Source organism: Chlorella variabilis, assembly GCF_000147415.1.
Source record: "Chlorella variabilis unplaced genomic scaffold CHLNCscaffold_3, whole genome shotgun sequence".
Lineage (NCBI taxonomy): Eukaryota > Viridiplantae > Chlorophyta > Trebouxiophyceae > Chlorellales > Chlorellaceae > Chlorella > Chlorella variabilis.
The window spans coordinates 1,650,576-1,670,815 of NW_005435085.1; the positions used below are offsets into that span (position 1 = coordinate 1,650,576).

General features: G+C 68.3%; 5 protein-coding genes across 5 annotated transcripts; 3 read left to right on the plus strand and 2 right to left on the minus strand.

The window, feature by feature from the left end:
* Positions 1-1,910: 1,910 nt before the first annotated feature.
* CHLNCDRAFT_140781 (hypothetical protein) lies at positions 1,911-4,603 on the plus strand (the record flags this gene model as incomplete). Its single annotated transcript, XM_005850637.1, has 7 exons — positions 1,911-2,084; positions 2,196-2,330; positions 2,505-2,760; positions 2,909-3,092; positions 3,244-3,350; positions 3,530-3,773; positions 3,979-4,603. 7 exons carry the CDS (start codon positions 1,911-1,913, stop codon positions 4,601-4,603), a joined length of 1,725 nt encoding a protein of 574 aa, XP_005850699.1.
* A 372-nt stretch (positions 4,604-4,975) lies between these two features.
* On the plus strand, positions 4,976-11,829 carry CHLNCDRAFT_140782 (hypothetical protein; the record flags this gene model as incomplete). Its single annotated transcript, XM_005850638.1, has 15 exons — positions 4,976-5,609; positions 5,752-6,756; positions 7,278-7,366; positions 7,568-7,704; positions 7,901-8,038; positions 8,230-8,311; positions 8,478-8,883; positions 9,005-9,100; positions 9,213-9,344; positions 9,507-9,710; positions 9,888-10,062; positions 10,177-10,529; positions 10,732-11,123; positions 11,278-11,341; positions 11,519-11,829. 15 exons carry the CDS (start codon positions 4,976-4,978, stop codon positions 11,827-11,829), a joined length of 4,218 nt encoding a protein of 1,405 aa, XP_005850700.1.
* A 165-nt stretch (positions 11,830-11,994) lies between these two features.
* CHLNCDRAFT_140783 (hypothetical protein) lies at positions 11,995-14,264 on the minus strand (the record flags this gene model as incomplete). The annotated part of the gene is made up of 6 exons (XM_005850921.1): positions 11,995-12,173; positions 12,420-12,483; positions 12,691-12,859; positions 13,076-13,329; positions 13,554-13,741; positions 13,838-14,264. 6 exons carry the CDS (start codon positions 14,262-14,264, stop codon positions 11,995-11,997), a joined length of 1,281 nt encoding a protein of 426 aa, XP_005850983.1.
* Positions 14,265-15,179: 915 nt separating this feature from the next.
* CHLNCDRAFT_140784 (hypothetical protein) lies at positions 15,180-15,784 on the plus strand (the record flags this gene model as incomplete). Its single annotated transcript, XM_005850639.1, has 3 exons — positions 15,180-15,319; positions 15,424-15,445; positions 15,623-15,784. 3 exons carry the CDS (start codon positions 15,180-15,182, stop codon positions 15,782-15,784), a joined length of 324 nt encoding a protein of 107 aa, XP_005850701.1.
* A 623-nt stretch (positions 15,785-16,407) lies between these two features.
* Positions 16,408-17,780, minus strand: CHLNCDRAFT_50406 (hypothetical protein; the record flags this gene model as incomplete). The annotated part of the gene is made up of 3 exons (XM_005850922.1): positions 16,408-16,629; positions 16,859-17,113; positions 17,283-17,780. The coding sequence occupies 3 exons, from the start codon at positions 17,778-17,780 to the stop codon at positions 16,408-16,410; spliced, it is 975 nt and encodes a 324-aa protein (XP_005850984.1).
* Positions 17,781-20,240: the final 2,460 nt, after the last annotated feature.

The following is a 20,240-nucleotide window of genomic DNA, read 5'->3' on the forward strand; positions in this document are numbered from 1 at the left end:
TGGTGCTTGCTGCAGGCGCTGGCTTGGTCTGGTCTAGCTCTTGCTTCATTTTGCGAACATCGGAACCTAGAAGATTTGGCCGGCTCCCAAGTCGCCTCGCTGAGTGGGTAACCTTGCCAGAGGACTAAGTACTGCGCCAGCTGCCGCCCGCCCTCAGTGATGGTGCGTTTGCGTAGCAGCCTGTATACCAGGTAGACATCATCATTGATAATTGGGGGCGGTCGCAGCTGAGTCTCTTGCCGCTCTGGTGTTGTCTCGTCGTGGAAGTACGGCTTGAGTAGTGATATGTGGAAGACAGGGTGGATTTTCATTGTGGCAGGCAGGTCGAGACGATAAGCTACAGCCCCGACTCGCTCCAGGATGGTGAAGGGTCCTGTCCACTTGACATTGAACTTGGATGCAGGCCCGTCGCTGCGCAGCCGGAGGTTGGCAGTGGACAGAAGCACTCGGTCGCCCACGTCGAAGGCAGCGTCCTGCCGTTTGAGGTTGGCGTAGTGTGCTTGCCGCTGCTGTGCTGCTGCCAGTTGTTGCCTGGCTGCTTCCAGGTCAGTCTGCATGCGTTGGTAGAATTCTGTTGCCACCTGGTTGGTGCTGCCGTGTAGGCGATGCACTCCCAGTGTAGCAGGGGTGAGTGGGTGATAGCCGTAGTTGAGGTAGAAGGGGGTCTGCTTGGTGCTTGAGTTCACCGCATTGTTGATAGCAAACTCCGCCGGTGCCAGCCTGGTGTCCCAGTCGTCGTGCCGATCAGACACGTAGGCTCGCAGCATTTCCTCCAGTGTGCGGTTGGTGCGCTCAGTTTGGCCATCCGTCTGGGGGTGGTACGCTGTAGATCGTTTGAGTTTGGTGCCGAAAAGCTCCATCAGAGCCTCCCAGAAGCGACTGGTGAACTTGCTGTCCCTGTCGCTCACAATGCTGCTCTGAAGGCCGTGCAGTCGGCTGATGTTGTTGAAGTACAACTCTGCAGTACTAGGTGCAGTTGCAGTAGTGTGAGTGGCCGTGAGATGTACCATTTTTGTCAGCTTGTCCACCACCACCATAATTGCGTCGTAGCCTCGGGGTGTCTTGGGAAGTTGTGTAATAAAATCCATTGACTGGCCGCAGCCGGGCTCCGGCTGCTACTAGACTTCGACTAGACCCGCTGCCTGCTCTTACAGATGGTTGCCGGCAGCGTTTGACCGTCGGCGGCGGCGGGGCAGCGCTTGAGCTGAGGTGCACAATACCATGCCATGCATGTATCATATTGATCAAGGAGCGCAGTCCAGACACAGGATACACTGTGCGCGGAATTGCGGTCCACTGTGCTGGTGCCCCACAGCACTCTGGACACCCGCCACCTCAGCCAAGGCGGGGGTTCCCATTTTGGGACATCTGGCGCAACCCTGCAAAGGCTGCCACTCTGCAACTGTTCCTTCAGGAGTGCACGCAAGAAGCCGTCCCAACTCCTGCAGCACCAATCTGTACATCCCTGAGGGCAAGTTTTTCAGCACACCCCATACTCTCTGCCGGCGGCGCGACGCTGCCAGCTGGCAGGCCAGTCGGGCATGCCGCCCCGATTCACCCTAGCGCGGCATTCTCTTCATCTTCTTCTGGCACTCGTTTGCACTTCGCTTGCAAGCTCCCCCAGCCGCTGACGCCCCACTGGCCATGCTCAAACACCCGATGCTCGCCGCAGTGCTGCTTGCGGCTAGCCTCACCGCAGCACAACCTGTGGAATTCGCCGTTTTGCACGTCAATGACATCCATGCCAGGTATGCGCGGAATGCCCGCCCTCCCGCCCTCCCGCCGCCGTCCCGCCCACGAGCCGCCCAGCACACCAACATAAAAAGCAGTGCTGGTGCAGGTACGAGCCCACAGACCAGTACTACGGGCCGCAGTGCAACGGGACACAGGGCACGGCCTGCTTTGGCGGCATGGCGCGCCTGGCGACCGCCATCCAGGACGCCAAGGCGGCGGCGGATGCGGCGGGCAAAGACACGCTCGTGCTGCACGCCGGCGACCAGTTCACGGGCACGGTCTGGGATGAGGTGTACACGTCGCAGGGCATCCAGATCGCGCCGGGGTTCCTGGAGGAGCTGGGGGTGCAGGTGGGGCGCTATGCTTTGCAGAAACCTTGAGCCTACCGCTGCCTTGAGCCTGACTGCTGCCTCGAGTCTACTGCTGCCTGAACCCTTAGAGGCTCCTCCCGCCCGCTTCAGGCGTTCACCGTCGGCAACCACGAGTTCGATTCGGGCCCCGCCGTGCTCGCCGAGTTCATCAGGAACGCCACCTTTCCCGTCATCTCCTGCAACCTGGACACCAGCCAGGAGCCCGAGCTGGACGGGCTGGTGCAGGTTGGGCATGTTTTCTTCTTCTTTTCTTTTTAAACCAGCGAAATGCTCCCTGCCTGCGCATCTCGCCAGGCATATCCCGTGCTGCAGCACCCTGCTCCGGCAAGGGCTCTGCAGCTGCCGCTGGCCCCCAGCCTGCCGCCCTGGCTTGTCCCTCCCAACCCTGCCTGCCTGCAGCCATACACGATACTGGAGCTCCCTCGCAGCGGCGTCAAGGTGGGCGTGGTGGGTCTCACCACTGTAGACACCCCAGAGACGAGCTCCCCAGGCCCCAACGTGCGCTTCCTGCCATACAATGAGACGCTGCCCGGGTGTGTGGCTGACGCCAAGGCAGATGGCGCCCAGATCATCGTCGCACTCACCCACATCGGTTTTCCCGACGACCAGCTGCTGGCGGCAGACCCATCCGCTGCCGACTTGGACCTCATCGTCGGTGAGGCGGCAAGGCGCCGGATAGGGTGGCCTGTGCGTGCCGGTCGCTGTTGCGTGCATGCCTGGGCGGGCGGCGCAGACAGGCAGGCGCAGGCGGGTAGGCAGGCGGCCATCGAGGTCTTCTTGCCCTGCCCCATGCTCGCCTGCAGGCGGGCACAGCCACACGCTGCTGTACGGCACGCCGCCGCCTGTGGGCAAGCAGCAGGTGGGCAGCATGGCGCCGCCCATCCTCACCTCGCCGCCCACCAACGAGAGCTCTGATGTGCTGGGCCCCTACCCTACGCTCATCCTGGCGGCAGATGGCAACAAGACCATCCCCATAGTCCAGGCGCTGTGGGCCACACGGTGGTGTGCTGCTGGCGGCCGGCCGGGCTTGCGCAGGATGCCACGCTTGCTCACACTGGGGCAGGGGTACACCACACCAGTCGGCGGTCCCTTCCTCCTGCTCCCCGCTCACATGCCGCTTCTCTCCTCTTGCTGACAGCTACCTGGGCGTGCTGCAAGCCAGCTGGGATCCAGTGGAGGGCCAGCTGACTGCCTCCGGAAGCCCTCTGCTGCTGGGCGGCGCCAACTCCACCAACCCTGTGGCAGGTGCGGCGGCCGCGCTCCACCCCGCGGCGCCGCGCCCCGCCCCGAGTCCTGGCAGCTAGCTGCCTGACAACAGCCTGTAGCTGCCTCTGGAGCGCGTGAGCCAGGGGCTGGAGGGCAGCCCTGGCCTCACCTGGCCCCTCATGACTGCTGCCCACCCAATCCGGGTCTGTGCGCTGCAGAGGACCCCGAGGTTGCCAGCCGGGTCGAGTCGCTGACAGGCCCGATAGACCAGCTGTACGCCACCACCGTGGGCAACTCCACGGTACTGCTGGACGGGGAGCGGGGGGATGTGCGAGGCGAGGAGACCAACCTGGGGGACCTGACCTGCGATGCCCTGCTGTGGCACGTGGCCAACAAGACCTCCCTGATGGCCGCCTTCCCCGACACCCCCGCCGTCTGCGTCTACAGCGGCGGCTCCATCCGGTGAGCGGCCTGCTGGGAGGGGCGCCTCGTGCGCAAAGCTGCTGCCCAACTGCTCCCTGCCTGCTTCGGGTCGTCCTTTCCACTACCTCACCACATCAAAGCTTGCTGAAACCTGATCCTCTGCACACACACACACGCCATACACGTCCTCACCGCCCCGACCCTCAACCACCCCCATCCCACCCGCTCCTGCATCTGCCCGCAGGGCCAGCATCCTCGCGGGCAAAGTGACTGCTGGCCAGATCAACGATGTGGAGCCGTTTGGCGACTGGCTGGTGGTCAAGCTGATCAACGGCAGCGTCCTGGACGCCGCCCTGAACTCCGGGCTGGAGGGGTGGACGGGGGACGAGGATGCGGCGGGGCGCTTCCCGCAGGTCGGGGGCCTGCGGTACGCCTTTGACCCGTCCCGCCCGACCGACTCCCGCCTGGTGGCGGCCCAGGTGCAGCTGCCCGACGGCACCGCCGCCCCGCTGGGCCAGCTGGACGGTGCCGACATGCTGCTGGTGACCAACAACTTCCTGGCGGGCGGCGGCGACTTTTATACTATGGTGGGGGACGCGCCCACGGTGCTGGATGCCAGCACCCCCATCACCCAGATCCTGACCGCATACTTCCAGCAGTTCTCGCCCATCACCACCACGGGGGACGGCCGCATCGTGAACTGCAACCTCACCGCCAGCGCGCCCCTGTGCGCCGCTGGCGCGGCGGCGCCGCCTGCGGCAGCTGCGCCAGCGCCGTCGCCGACGTCTGCCGCCGGCCCACGCACCTCGTGTGCCGCGGCCGCTCTGTTGGTGTACATGTTCATGCTTGTCTTTAATATTTATCTGTGATTATTGTTGACTGATGTTATTATCACGATGTATTCACAACATTTCCGAACACTGATGTAATGCACCAGACCGAAGCGGCGGTCGCCGACTGGCGGAGGACTGCCGGTCGTCGCCCTGCTGGGCGCGCTGTGCAAGTGGCGGCCATTTGGACGCAACGCCCACCAATCGCAACAGGCTCATCCAATGACCACGAGCTGACGCTGGGCTCCCGCCCGGCACGGCGATCTCTTTTTCACGCTGCAATCATCGCGCCTGGGGCTCAAGCTACCGTTTCCGCGGCTGGCAATTGAATAGGCGTCGCGCCGCGGCGAGAAAGAAGTGCTGCAACACCGCTAGGCGACCGTCGCCGCCGGCGGGCGGCGCGGCGGCAATATGGCGGCGGCGGCCTGCTGCTTCCGTGCCACGTTCACCCGCGACGGCCACAAGAAGCCCAAGAACCGCAAGTGGCTGGACGGCTTTGTCACGCAGGCGGGCAGGGATGCCAGGCTGCTCAATGAGGCTGGCGGGGTGGTGGCGCTGGGCCGCCTGGCGGCTGGTCAGGTGCTGGAGGAGGGCTTGGAGCTGAAACAGGGCTTTGGACAGAGCGTGATTGTGCACGTGGATGTGGCCTGCGACCCACGAGACATGAGCGGCGAGGCCAGCAGCGGCGGCGGCCAGCCAGCGGCAGCCCCCGCTGCACCCGCACCCGCGCCGGCGGCCGCCGCCGCCGCCCAGCCGCGGCTCGTGCGCCCGGCGGCTGCAGGGCTGCGCGGCAGCGGCGGCAGCAGGAAGCATGCGTTCAAGGCGCCAAGGCCAGCTGCGGCGGCAGCTGCAGCGGCTGCAGCAGCACCACTCGAGCCAGCGGCGCCGCGGGCAGCCTTTGACCAGCCACAAGGGGACTGCACGGCGCTGGCCCACCAGCCGGAGCCCCGCCGGCGGCAGTTCACGGCACCGGCCCGAATGCCAGCCATGCCTCATCCCGTACACACGCTACCGGCGGCGCCTGCAGCAGCGGCCCTGCGGTCGGGTGGGTGCTGCCGGTTTCTGAGCTGCTGGGTGCTGCCGTGCAGCGTGCTGTGCAGGGCGGCAGCCCTCCCTGCGTGCCCAGCCAGCCTGCTCGCCCTGTGCCCATCGCTGCTCAAGCCGGCTCCATTGCTGCGCTGCCGCAGACGAGGACATCCTGCGCCTGCTGACCGGGGAGGCTCCCGTCGCACCCGCGGCAGCGCCAGCGCCGGCAGCCAAGCGGCAGCGGATCCAGCCCTCTGCTGCTGTCGGCGGTGGCAGCAGCGGCACCCCTGCTGCCCCAATGGGAGCGCCTCTAGTGGTGTCGGCTGGGCACGCTGCGCCGCCGCCTGCGGCTGCCCGGCCCGCGGCGCGGTGGAGCAGCTTCGTGCAAGACGAGGAGGAGGATGGGATGGGCTGCGGGGCGGCACTCGAGGCGGGCGTCCACGACGCCGAGGCAACACCGGCACCAGCCGCGGCAGCCGCCTGCGGCCCGGGACCGGCAGCTGCCCGGCAGCACCTGTGGCAGCGGCAGCTCCCAGCCCCCATGTCGGCAGCGCCTGCACAGCAGGGCGGCAGGCAGCAGCGCCCGATCTGGCAGCGTGCGGGGCAGGCCGCGGTGGGAGCGGCGCAGGCGCCAGTGGGAGGACCTGAGGAGGGTGAGCTTGGCAGGTCGCCTAGCGGCTCCCTGCCAGCCGCAGCGGCAGCAGCTGCAGCAGGTAGCTTCCGCCCCATTGTGCGGCCGCCCCACGCCCAGCCCGGCCAGCCGCCGCTGCGCCCGGCCTGGCAGGCGCACGCGGTACCGGCCGCGCAACAGCGGCAGCAGGTGCAGGGCGGCTGCCCGGCAGCGGCCCAAGCAGCCGGTGGCGGCGGGGGCTGGAAGCCTCCGGCTGCCATCGCCCCTGGAGCCGCTGGCCGGCGGCTGGCGGTGCAGGCAGCGGCGCGGGCGGCGCCGGCACCCGCCGCCGCCGGCTGGAACCGGGAGGTGGATGGCACGGTGCAGCTGGGCTGGCCCGGCGCCGAGGAAAGCGCCCGGCCGGCACGCCGGGTGGCCGTGCCCGACGGCTTTGCCGGCTGCCAGCAGTATGTGCTGGCCTGGAGCAACGCGCTGAGGGAGGAGCTCAACTTGCGGTGGGTGCAGGGCTGGACCGGGGGGTGGGTGCATGGGATTGGTGGGGAGGAGTAGAGGAGGGTGAGCTTGACAGGCCACCTAGCGGCTCCCTTCATGCGTTGGGGCGGCCTGGTGGTGGCGGCAATGGGCTGTAGAAGAAGATGCAGTGCCGCGCGGCGGCAGCAGCCTTGCATGCAGGCTCTTGCCCAGGCCCGTACCGGCCCCTATTCTTTTCATGCAATCCTTGCACCTGCATTGCTGCCCCTGCTCCCTACCGCAGGATAGCGGAGGTGGGAAGCGCCTTCCAACCCCCCTTGGCCGGCGCGGTCCAGAAGCAACAGCAGCAGCAGCAGCAGCAGCAGCACCAGCAGCAGCGCGGCCCCCAGGGCGGCAGGCGCGGGGGGGGCGGGCCGCTGGCGCCGGGGGCAGGGGGGCGGCCGGCCCCGGGAGGGGGGGGGGGGGGATGCCGGTGCGTGCCTGTGCTGAGCGCCTTCTGCCGGCGCGTTGTTGGACTGCCTCCCTCCTTTCTCCTTCCTTTTCACAGATCAACGCATTTTCCAGTTCCGTTGCCCCCGCCCGCAGGCGGGCGGGAGGCGCGGCTGCGCCATCCGCGGGTGCCATACTACGCCTCATGCGAGCTCTTCATCTGGCGCAACAACATGCCTAAGAAGGTGGGCCTGTCGCCAGGGGCAGAGAAAGAGGAGCCAAAGGAGGAGGAGGCCAGCAGCTTGGGGTCAGCATGGATGAGGAGGAGACGGCAAGGGGTCGGCAAGGGGTCGGCAGCTTAGCCAGGTGGTTGTGCTGCCCCTGGAGGAAGGTGGCACAGCTGGCTGGCTGAGATGGGGATGGTGGTGTCCCCCTCTGTGTGGCAGGGCGGCTGGAACGGCGTTGGGGGCAGGCGCGGCAAGCGCGGCCGCGGCGCGGGGGCAGGCGAGGAGGAGGAGGAGGAGGATGGGGGCGGAGAGGAGGAAGCTGCCCAGAAGCCAGACAGCATCTACCTCATCCTCAAGTCGGGGCGCCAAAAGGCAGCAGAGTATAGGCAAGCCGCAGCGGGGGGCGGTTGAAGCATTGGTTCAGGCGAGGCAGCACAGCCGGGCACTTTTGGGTTTGGGCACACGCACCGCCGCACCGAGGCTGCTGTCGGGGTGCATGCAAGGCCGGTACCGGTTGCTGGTTTGCAATACAGCGGTGCCGAGGTACTGCAGGCGGGACGACCTGTGGATCATCAGCAACAACCCCGAGCTGCGGCCCGGCTTCCCTCCCGGCCAGCCGGGCGACCGCAGCCGGGAGCCATGGGTGGTGGTGGCGCGCAGCCTGTGGCACGCCCCCAACCAGGACGGCAAGTGAGTGGCTGGGTGGCTGGGTGGCTGGGTGGCTGGCTGGGTGCGGCTCCCAGCTTGTGGAGCAGCCTGCCCTGCCGCCTGAAGACTGGTTGGCTCCCAGCCACGAACAGCGGCGTGCCTCCTGCCCCTTGTGCTGGCTTGGGTCAGGAGCAATCCCGACTCGCCTGTTTCCCTGCGGCCAATGCCTGCAGGTTTGAGATCGAGTTCCTCTCCCCTCGGCCCCCCGGACTGGGCCGCTCTCAGGCCGTGTATGCCATCAAGGCAAGCCGGCCGGTCCTGTGATCCAGGCAGCCCGGGGGGGGGCGCGCTCATCATTGATGCCTCATGGGCTGCTGCTGCCTCATGGGCTGCTGCTGCCTGGGGCAAAGCTGTTGCGCTGCGGGGCACGAACCCCAGGCACGGACCCTGGCTGCCCTGCTCCTCCCCATTGCCGCCGCAGGGCCCTGAGGCCGCCACCGAGCTCGGCATGATCGACCTGCTCCGCTCGGGGGCGGCCGCCACGCTGCCGCTGCTGCCCCACCTGCTGCGCGCCCCAAGCGGTGCGAACAGCGCTGCCACCGCCGGTGCCGGCAGAGCCAGCCGGGCCCCCATGCAGCGCCCAGGCTCCAGCGCCGCAGCACGCCAGCAGCAGCAGCAGCAGCAGCAGCAGCAGCAGGAGGAGCAGCAGGAGCAGGCCGACATGCATGGCCCAGACATGCCGGACCCAGGCAGCCCCTGCTACAGCTGCTCAGACGACGACGAGGCGCTGGTGGCGGCGGCAGCGGCCACGGATGGGCTGGCAGAGAGCCCCCTGGCGCAGGCGGATCAGATCATCCAGAGGTTTGGCTTAAACAAGGAGCAGGCAGGTGCGACACGCAGCTCTCGTGTGGCACGGCACACCAACCGGCACAGCGCTCTTCGGAGCCCTGCTGGTGTGCTTGCGGGCGACACACCGTTGGCTCAAGCCCTCTCGCTGCCACCCTGCAGAGGTGGTCACGTATGTGGCTGGCTGGGCGGCGGGCAGCGGCGGCGGCGGCAGCGCCCCCGCGCCGGTGTGCCTGGTGCACGGCCCGTTTGGGAGCGGTAAGCTGGGAGGGGGTGCTGGCTTCGCCCTGTCTGTGCATCTTCAAGCTTTGCTGGGGCGCCTGCTGGTGCTGAGGTGCCCGCTCCCCTCCCCCGCTCCCCCTGCCTGCAGGCAAGTCCACCCTGCTGGTGGCCCTGCTGCACTTCCTGCTGCAGCAGCATGGCCGTGCGGGCTCGCCGCTGGCGGGCGCCCGCGTGCTGGTGTCTGCCCACACCAATGTGGCTGTGGACAGGGTCCTGGTCGGTGCGTTTGATGTGCTCGTATTATATTGCGGTGTGTGTGTGTGTGTGTGTGTGTGTGAGAGAGAGACAGGATGACACGGCGTAGCGCCTGGCGCTGCCTCCCTCCAGCGCCTTGCCTCGCCCTGCTCTTCCTCTGAGCTGCCCGGCACCTCGCTGCCCCCAGGCCTGCTCGAGTCTGGCTGCTCCGACTTCTTGCGCGTGGGCCCGCTGCGCCGCGTCTCCCGCCGCCTGCTGGCCCAGTCGCTGCACGCCAGCGAGAGCCGCGCCAGCGCCGGCGCCGCCGCCGAGCTGCGAGAGATGCTGAAGGAGGCTGGCAGCCCGGCGGAGGCGGCGGCCATCCGCGCTGAGCTGGCGGCGGCGGAGAAGGGTGCGTGCGTGCAGCCCGGCGGCCTTGGGTGGGCTGGGATGTGTGGCTGGGGAAGAAGGAGAGCCGGGTGTGGGATTGTCGGTGACGACGGCGCCTGCCAAACTGTCGCCTGTGGCTGCTGCGCTTCAGGCCGCGGGCCGAGCCCGCCCGCCCACTCCCTGCTTCGTGTTTGTGCAGGCGCCGACCGGCAGCGCAAGCGCCTGCTCAAGACGGTGCCTGTGGTGGGGGTCACCTGTTGCTCCGCCATGCTGGCTGCACTGGACGGCCAGCGCTTTGATGTGCTGCTGCTGGATGAGAGCTCGCAGATGGTGGAGCCGCTGTCAGCCATCCCCCTGCTGCGGGCGCAGGCCAGGTGAGCCGGGAGGCAGGACACGCGGGCGGGGCGGGGTGGGCAGGAGCAGAGGAGTGGGTCTCACAGTGTGCTGTGTGCTGTAACGGATGTGTGGGGGGCACGCCTCCCTCACAGGTTCCTCATCGCCGCCGGCGACCCGCTGCAGCTGCCGCCCGTCATCGCCTCGCCCGTCCACGTCACGCAGGCGCCGCCCCATCGCCCACAGCAGGCGCAGCAGCAGCAGGAGCGGGAGCAGCCCCAGGGCCTGCTGCGCCCACTGTTTGTGCGCCTCTCCGCGCTGGGCCTGCCGCTGTTTCTTCTGCGCCGCCAGTACCGCTGCCACCCAGACATCTCTGCCGTGCCCAACAACCACTTCTACGGCGGCCGCCTGCTGGACGGTGTCGCCGCGGAGCAGCGGCCCTCGCTGCTGCCGGGGCTGCCCAGCTTGGCCTTCATGGATGTGCGGGGGCAGGAGCAGTACAGTGCGGGTGGGTGGTGGACCAGCGGCAGCAGTGCAGGCAGGAGGTCCTGCCTCAACTGCTGGACATCACTCATATTTTATCTGTTTGTTGTTGATCTTGCCAGCATGCCTGCAGCAGCTGCTGCTGCGGTTTCCTTCGCCGCCTCCCCTCCTGTGCGGCCTCCACCTGCCCTGCTTGCATTTGGCTGCCGCTTGCCTGTGCGCCGTAGGCCGCAGCGCCAGCAACCAGCTGGAGGCAGAGGCGGTGGTGGCGGCGGTGGAGCGGCTGGTGGCGGCAGGCGTGGCGCTGGGCCAGTGCAGCGTCATCTGCTTCTTCCGGGCCCAGGTGGCGCTGGTGCGATCCCTGCTGGACCGCCGCCTGCCGCAGCTGGAGCAGCGGCAGCGCCAGCAGCGGCGGCAGCAGCGGCGCAGCCCGCGGGCGGCGACAGAAGCGCTGCCGCAGGCCTTCGGCGGCGCCAGCTCCAGCCGCGTGGCGGAGGGTCGGGATTCCTTGGGAGGCGAGGAGCCTGGGCCTGGTAGGCGGGGCGGCAGTGAGGACGCAGAGGGTAGCGGGGGCGACGACGAGCCGGAGCAGCAGCAGCAGGGCATCCAGATAGCCACCGTGGATTCTTTCCAGGCGCGGGCTGCTGCCTGCATCTCCCGCCACCCTGGCTCGCCAGCTTCGCCATGTCATGCGTGCCGTCTTGCGGGCAGCACGCAGCGAAGCACCCCAGCCCTGCCTCCCCTCTCGGCCCTGCCTGCCTGCTGTGCTGCAGGGGGCAGAGTGTGATGTGGTGCTCCTCACCACCGTCGTCACGCGGCCGGGGGCCTTTGCCTCAGGTGCCCACAGCTGCCCGCGGCTTGCAGGCCTGCCAGCTGGCGTCAAAGGCCGCATCCCTACTCTCTTGCAGCTGCATGCCACGGCGCGGGAGCTGCTGCTGCGGCTGTCCTGATGGGAGTCAAAGTGGTGGTGACGCCACCACCACCTGCCTCGCTGCCTGCGCGCCTGGCTCGCAGATGCCTGCCGCCTGAACGTGGCCCTGACCCGAGCCAAGCACAACCTGCTCGTCGTGGGATGCGCCCCCGCGCTGCAGCAGTCCTCCCAGGCGTTGGCCGCGCTGCTGGGCCAGTGCCGGCGCACCCCCGGCGGGTTCCACGCCGGCCGCCTGCCGCCAGGCATCGGCGCTGGTGCTGGGGTGGCGGCGCATGCGCCTGGAGCAACGGCAGGGCTGGCCACGGCATCAGCGGGGGCGGCAGCGGCACGCGCAGCAGAGGATGGTGGGGACGACGATGAGGAGGGGTGGGCTGCGCTTCAGGGGACACCGTGAGTGCCTGTTGCTCTTCCCTCAAACAAGGAAGCCAGGTAGCACGACCGCTGCAAGCCCTCTCCTGAACGCGCCAACAGGAGGCACGGTGTAACTCCCGGGATGCGCAGTGTTAATCAGTCAATCAACCGGAAGGGGAGGGGCGAAGGGCTGCCACACGGTTCCAGCTCAGCCCAGCCGCCGTCGCTGCGCCGTCGCCGCTCGCGCCTCATCCTGCGGCCCAAACTGCAGCATCGCCACGTCCCCCGCGTAGTGCCGCTGTACCGCCGCAAAGCAGGCCGCGTGCCTGCCCGAGTAGTATTCTGCGGGGTTACAGTACTGCTCCTTGGCCACAGGGTGCGGTCGGCCTGCAGGCGGGGGGCAGGGCAGATGGCATTCATCAAGCTGGATTGTTGGGCAGCCGACATGTCCAGACTTCTGCTGGTGTTTTCTTTCTGCTGGCGTGATTCAACTTGGACCCAGCAGGGCAGCAGAGTGGCTGGCATGGCATCGGCTCGCAGCAGCACACTACCAAAGGCAGCACTGATACAAACACCCCATGCCTGGCAGGAGCAGCGGCGGCGGCGGCGACAGCAGCGGCGGCAGCAGCCCACCCTCGCCGGTCTCATTGCAGCCTCGCCCATTCACGTTCTCCAGGCTATGGTCAAGCTGCTTTATCTGCAGGGCAGCGGCGGTGGCAGCAACTAGGCCAACCGTCCCGGCCAAGAGGGAAGGAAAACAAGGACTTGCCGGCAAGCACAGCGTGATGCCGGGCCACATCATCAGCATCTGCCACGCCGCGCCGCCACGCCGCCGGGGCACGCACACCCACAGCCGCCCCAGCATGCAACGCGGCGCTGCTCGGCCCGCGGCGGGGCCACCCACCGGCGGCGCGTCCTGCGGCCGCCGCCGCTCCAGCTCCCGCAGTACCGCCCCCAGGTCTTCGTCCATGTGCTCCACCCTGCCGATAAAGTCCACAGCCCAGCCGCCGTTGGCCGACACCACGCACGGCTGCTGAGGCTCGATGTGCGCATACACAAACTCCCGCCCCTTCCTGCGTCAGCACGGCGCACGCTGGTCGGGCAGGGCAAGAGGCCGCACCGGGGGGGGGCGGTGGGCGCGGGTGGGATTGGAAGGGCCAGGGGCCAGGAGGGCAGGGCACGCGGGAACGCGGGGCGGACCAGGGATGGCACGCGCATGCACGGCGCCTGAGCCCTGCTGCTGCGGCGGCGGCCTGCCCGGGGCCCCACCCCGCTAGGCTGCCGCTCACTTGCGGCACACCGGGTCTGCCAGGCACTCGTCGGCAAAGCCCGCGGGGTCGGCGCAGAAGTTGTCCCAGGAGTAGGCGGCGGTACCGTTGTCGGCGGTACCATTGTCGGCGGTACCGTTGTCGGCGGCGCGCCGCGGGTCGCCCTGCCTGGCCATCATCTTGTAGGCGCTCACGGCCCGCTGATACGGGTTGCGCACAAATGTGACTACCAAGTAGTCCCGCCACAGTGCCTCCAGCTCCTGGCCGGGCGCCAGCTGCGAGGCGGGTGGGGAGGCGCGGGCCCGGGGCGGGGTGTGCGGCGGGCAGGGGGAGGAGCCGGCACGTGGATGGCAGGGGCATGCCGGGCGGCAATCCCGGGCAGGCGAGCTCCCAAGGTGGCCCATCCAGCACACGGCGGCGGTGCCGGGGCTGCCCACCACCAACGCACACCCCACACAACCCGTCGCCACCGCTCCTCACCCACACCCGCAGCATGCACCTTCAGGTGCTGGAAGCTTGTGTCGGCCTTGCCGCTGCCGCCGCCCGCCTTCTCCTCGCGGCAGCCGGAGAAGTGGCAGAGCAGGGAGCTGGAGGCGGTCTTGGCATGGCGCAGATAGATGACTCTGTACAGGTGGTTGACAAACACCTGGCAGGAGGAGAGGAGGGGCAGCGGAGGCGGCGGGCTGCCTGCACGCAGCGGAGCAACGACGCGCCGCAGCTCAGAGGCCTGCCAGCGGCCTGCTCCGCCGGCTGCGCACACCAGGGGGCAGGCAGCCCACCCACCTTCCGCAAGCAGCCGCGCACGCTCGTCCAGCCAGCTCTGCCGCTGGAGCACCCGCCAATCAAAGCTGCCGGCCTGCCAGTGCAGCGGGTCCAGCGGGCCCGCCTTGCGCACAAAGCCGTGCACCCCAGCGCCCGCCATGACTGCCGCCGTGTGAGGGTCGTTGGCGCCTGCTGCAGCTGCGGTCAGGACCGCACCCTCAACGGCTCCAGCATGCCCCGCTCCGTCGCCCAGCTGCCGCCTCCCCGAAAGCTGGTCGCTGCCGCCCCCGGCCGCCGCCCCGCCGCCGGCCCTGCTATGCTGCATGCCGCCGGGCAGCTGCGAGTCGTTCAGCAGCTCATGGGGCTGCAATCTTCGGCAGTAGACCGACAAGGCAAGCAGCACGGCTAACGCCAACTTGCTCCAGGCCCAGTAGGGGCGGGCAAGCATGTTGCCGGCCCCGGCAATCAAGTTAGCCGTGGCTGGATAGCTGGGGCCGTGCGGACTGCTCATGCCAGCCCTGACCTTCTGTACTGGCACGAGTAGTGCTGGGTGGCGGGTTTGGGGGCTCTCGGGGCACTGCAACGGCCAAATTGGATTGAAACCGTGCTCGCATGCACAATTCGACCCCTGCAAGCAGCTTGCACGAACCTTCTGCTCTCATTTCCACAGCGCCGCTCGTTCGGCGCTGGCGGCAAGGATGGCAGCACAAGTAGAAGGGGATGAATCCTTTAGGGGAGCTGCATGAGATATTTACAGGCAGTCAGCAGTGCTTGATGAACTGTGTTGCTCTTCTGGAGAGGTGTCGGGCCGCACGCTGGTGACGGGCGCACAGCACAGCAGGACAGGTGGCAGCGCGTGGGCTTGCAGCCCCGTTTCACACCGTGAATCGCCTGACTGGAGCCTGTTGTGGGTGCGGACAAGAAGGGGACCGACGATGAGCAAGCAGAACAGTTGGCCCACCGGCCTCTGCGTGAGTTTGGCCGCCCCGCTGCTAAGCAACTGCAGAAATGCTGATGGTCGCAGTCGTGCAGACCGCCTGGGGTGCTGCCTGGTGTGCTGCCGGAGTGCTGGGGCGGTTGACATCAGGCGCCGAAACTAATCGACACCCCTCTCCTTTCGCTTTTGGTCCAAGCAAAGTGTCCTGCAAGGCACCCTGCATGCGGTGCTGCGGTTTCCGGGGTTTCCGGCACCCCGCCACCGCCTCTTCACAACTCCACCCGCCGCCGCCTCATCACGCCATCTCACCGCCACTGCTTCTCCATATGTTTCCCCATCCTACTGCAGAGCTGCTTCTCCGACTGCTCAACCTGCTGCTGCGGCTTCTGGTGCCTGCCGTGCCTGTGGGGCCAGAATGCCGAGACGATGGGCGACGGGAGCTGTGTGCTGAATTGCTGCCTGTACTGGCTGCTCGGGGTCTTCTGCCTCGACTGCTGCCTGGCGGCGCCCAAGCGCGGCCGCCTGCGCGACAACCACGCCCTGGCGCCCGAGCCCTGCGGAGACTGGTGAGCGAGTCGCTGAGGCCGCCCGCCTGCTGTGCCTTTGCTGCTGCCGCTTAATGTTGGTCGCACTGACGCCGCTTGCTTCTGCCCTATCATGTGCCGTGCAGCTGCGTCCACTGCTGGTGTGGGGTGAGTCCCCGCTGCTTAGCACTGCCTGCAGATGCATTCCAATGCGGCTGCCAGGCGCCCGCAGCCTGCCCTCGCCACCAGCCGTAAAGCAAATGCTTCTGCTGTGTACTCCTCCTGACGCTCCTGCGCTGCACCCGCTCATCCCCGCCCCACTTGCCGCTGCCGCCTGCCGTGCAGCCCTGCGCTGTGTGCCAGGAGGCTCGCCTGATCAAGAGCCACGGCGTCATGCCCGCCCACATGGCGGCGCCCGCCGGCGCCGCGGCCCCGCCGCCGCAGTACTACCAGCAGGCCCCCCCTCAGGGGCAGGGCCCACCGCAGCAGCAGTTCATGTCGGTGTGAGCTGGCGACGTGACTTCCCTGGCCCCCCGTGCCTGGCTGGTGCCGAGGCCTATGCGTAAAATACGGCACACCGCAACAGGAGGCCCCCTGTCTACTCGGTGTGCCCGCCTGTTGTGGTGCGCTCCCAGTGCACGCCTGCAGGAGTGCACCCACACTGTGCTGGTATTGATTTGATGCCTGCGTTTCTCAAGCAGCGAATCAGTGTTTATGCCTGATCCTTGGTGCAAAGGATGTGGTGTGCCTTTTGAAAACCGTATCTGACTGGCCAGCTGCGTTGTAAGGCCACACTTTGGACCGGGCCCACCAACAATCTGGGCTTACACTAAACCAACAACACAGCAAAACTGCGTGGCGGCGCTATGCATTGCACTGCCCCAACTAGCTAGCCAAGCAAAGGAACAGGTCGAGAGTCAGGGTGTGAGTGCAGTCAAGTTGGCCGGCCCGGCCCAGGGGAGCACCATCAATGGGAAAAAAGGGGGGGCGGAAAAACTCCAGTGCCGGCACGGCTGCAGCAGTGTGGTGGGTGGTGGAGGCGAGCCGCCTGCCCCGCGGTGGCCCTGCCCCACTCCTTGAAGGAGGTAAGAAGCTCCCTGCTCCTGCCTTCCTCTGTCTTCCTCCCTCAGCTAGTCGGAGAAGCTGTACAGGATGGAGCCGTCGCTCTGCAGCATGCCGCCGCGCGGGCTGCCGTGCACCAGGTCCAGCTTGGCGGCGGCGGCCTCGTCCAGCAGCCACACCGCGGGCGCCGCGTCGGGCTGCACCAGCTGCGCGGGGAACTCGCCCGCCGGCACCGGCGTCTCCAGCGCCAGCTTGGCGGCGTTGGCCTTGTTGGCGCCGGTCAGGCAGACCTGCGGGCGTTGGGGGAGGGGCAGCGCAGATGTGTGGCGCAGATGTGTGGCGGCGCGGGTGGCGGCAGGGGTGCGGGTATGCACGCTGAGCTTGCCGGCGCCAGGCCTTAGCCAGCGGCCTGGGGCGCGCGTGTCGCCGCCGCCCCCCGCACGGCCCCGCAGCGAGGCAACCCTGCTGCGGCAGCCTCCCCTGCGCTTCCCCGGCACCGGCGCGCGGCGCTCGGCTCACCACCACGCGGCGCGCCGCGTTCATGACTCCCAGGCTGAGCGTGATGGAGGCTGGCGGCTTGGCCTTGGTCACGGCCAGCACCCAGGCCCCGCTGGCGTCTGTGGCGCGGCCTCCCGGGTAGAGGGACCCCACATGGCCGTCGGCGCCCACCCCCAGGAGAACCATGTCGAACCGCGGCGCGCCAGATGGCGCCCGCTCCATGCCGACGGCCTCGGCCGCCGCCGCCAGCGCCGCGCCGTACGCCGCCGCCTCCGCCTGCAGCGGGTGGCGGCCAGCGCTTGGGGTGAGGGCAGCGGCCTGTGGCATGTTGGCCTGTAATGGATAGTGAGCGGGGCGTGCACGCACGTGCGCCCGGGCTTCGGCGGCAGGCAGGCTGGGAGGGAGGCGGGCCGCCGTGCCGGCTGGCCCGCAGGCCCACCCCCACCTCGGCGTCGTCGCTGCCGGTCAGGGTGACGACCGCCTCGGGTGGCGCGCCTGCTGCGTCAAGGAACAGCTCCCGAGCTTTGGCGTAAGAGCTGCCGGCGTCGTCATTTGGCACTGTCTTGTGGTTGACGAAGAACAGGCGCACCCTGTCCCAGGGGATGGCAGGGCGGCCGGCCAGCCCGTTCAGCGCCTTGAGCACCGACCCGCCTGGGATGGCGAGGGTGAAGGCGCCGCGCTGCTCCACCGCGGCCACCGCCGCCGCTTCCACCGCGTCGCACAGGAACTGGGCGACCGCCGCCTCGTCCTGGCACACCTCCACCACCACGCTGCCCGCGGCCGTGTCGGCGGCCTCGTAGCGCCCGGCCGCCGCGGCCGCGCGCTGCCGCCGGCGGGAGGGCGCCGGCAGGGCGGGGCGGAGCAGCCGCGGCGGCCGTGTGGCGGGCGGTGGCGGGTGCCAGGGTTGGCACCTGGCTGCCGACCTGAGGAGCAGCAGCTGCATCGTGATGCTGTGCTGTAGAGGTGTGCTGGGATGCTGGTGTGATGAGCGGAGGAGAAGGGAAGGACCGGCGAAGAGGTAGCGGCAGGCTGCGGGCGGCGGCAGGGGCAGAAGGGGGGATTGAGAACTTGAGAGTGTGGGCGGTAGGCAGGCCGAACCGGGGGGGCACCCTGCCTCCCACGTTCGATCTGGACCAGATGGCACTCGATGCTGCAACTGGGGCACGGCTCCTTCCCGGCACCCGCAGGATCGCTGGTGGGGTGAGAGCGGCGCACCAATCAGGTCAATTCCAGACAGCGTAAACGTGCCGCCGCTGCATCTGCGAGCACATGGGGTGCCTGCAAGGTCAGATTTTCACGAAATGGGTGTCTCATGCGCCGCCTGCTGTGACCTGGCATCGGTTGGGGGTTCACGCACCCTGACAGCTGCGACGCCCAGGCGGGCCCGCACTTCCCTCGCAGGCTCACTCCTGTCCCCTGATCATCCAGGTGATCCCCTGCCGTGAGCCGCCCCCCAACCGACTTTGGAGCGTCGCACCCACCAACCCGCCAGCCTCTGAACCCTCCAAGGTGCGGCATGGCCCCTACCGTGAGCAATGCAGATGGTTTAGCCTCCCTGCAGGGGAGCAGCAGCAACGGCTGGCAGGAGCCCATGCTGAACTCACCCAGCTGCCAGCCTGTGGCAGCTTCCCTTGGTGGCGTCCCCACAGAAAATGATCGACGGGCGCATCGGCACGGCAGCAGGCCCGCAGTGGGGGGCCGCAGCACACCTTCCGCTTGGCGGCGCCAGTGCCTACTCGCAGGAGGGCGGCATGCGACTGCCGGGGGCCGCCTGCCTGTCGCAGCGGTGCCTCCCCTTGAAGCCAGTACACCTGCCTGTGGCTGCAGCGTCCCAGATCCCATGCACCGGTGACGAGCCGCTCGGAGCGCTGAGCTAGGCTTCTCGCACAATGACGGGGCCTCGAGTCGTGCTTCTAGCAGCTCTGCTGGTAGCGTCTGCCTTGTGTCAGCATGGTGAGCTGCTGCCTGCGGGCTCTGCCCGGCGCCAGAGCAGTAAGATGGGGGGGACAGCTGGCCGGGCAGCCTGGCCGCTGAAAGTGCCGCCCCGCCGCTTGCCCACGCATCTGGCGCAGCTGCGGCGGAGACTGGTGGAGACTGGCTTGTTGCCTTTCCTCATGCAGCCTCCGCACAGGAAGTGACATCCGGCAAGAAGCTGCTGACCCTGCTGGGACGCACCAACTGCAGCTCCTCAGGTGTGCTGCTACCGGTGTGCCTGTGGCTTGCGCTGAGGCACACACAGCTGCTGCCAGGCATCATGCATGTGCTTTGCAGCATGCGTTGCTGCTGCTGCCGCTGCTCGTGTAGCATGTGCTGCCTAGCTGCTGGCCTGGCGATGATGAAGCTCCGCCTCCTTCTCTTGCAGGCTACCTCGCGGGATGGAGCTGCGAGTGCGTGCCTGCTGCCGGCTTGCATGGGGCATGCCGCGCATGTGTGCAGCTGCCCACGAGTCAGCACGGCGGCATGCCAAGCTTTCCTGCTGCCGTCGCCGGCAAAGGGGCTGGGTGGCAGCAAGCACCCGGCGAGCCGCCGCCGCCGGCCGCTCACCGCTGCGCCCTGCTGTGCGTTTGATGCGAGTGCAGCGATGCCGGGGCGCTGTCGCTGGTTGGCGAGGGCGGCGGGTTTAGGACGGTCTGGTTCTTTGACGGCACAGGCGACCTCGCTGCCGCCAACAAGTCGTTTGTCATGAGCGTGAGTGCGCTCCACATGCTGGATGAGGGGTGGCTGGACGCCGGCCGGCAGCGGAAGGCCAGCAGCCTCAGCACGCCGCCTCAGGTTGCATGCAGCTGGATGCATAAGGGTGGCGCCTGGCATGCTGGTGCCCAGCCCTCGGCATCGTACACTGCTGCCCCTGCCCCGCAGCTGGCCAGCCGGGCGGATGCAGACTGCGCAGACGACAGGCTGCGCGGCTCCAGCAGCTGCGCAGAAGCATCTGTGTGGATGTCTGGCAGCGGGAGGTGGGAGCTGGAGGATGCGGGCGGCGACGGCAAGTTCTTTCTGAAAGTCTATGTGAGTGGCCGGGCCTGGGGCGGCGTCGGCGGCACGCGCCGGGGGGGGCGCCGCAGCGGGGCAACCCCATGCATGTCATCGGCAGCGCGGTACTCACGCACGCTCCCCGCGCTTCTGGGGCTGCCCCTCCTGCCAGCTGAAGGCCTTCTAGCCCCACCAGCGGCACCCACACACCTGCCGGCTCTGCCCTCCCACCTTCCCATGTGCTGCAGAACCGCACCGGCTGCGCAGAGAAGTACCTGGGCGCAGCGCGGGCGGCTGCGGATGCTCCCGAGTGCGGCGCGCCGCAGATTGGGCTGTACCGCAAGAGCGACGCAGACGCGCACAAGATCTGGAGGGTGGAGGCGGTGCCCGACCCCAGCCCGCAGCCGCCGCAGCCGCCGCCGTCGCCGCCGCT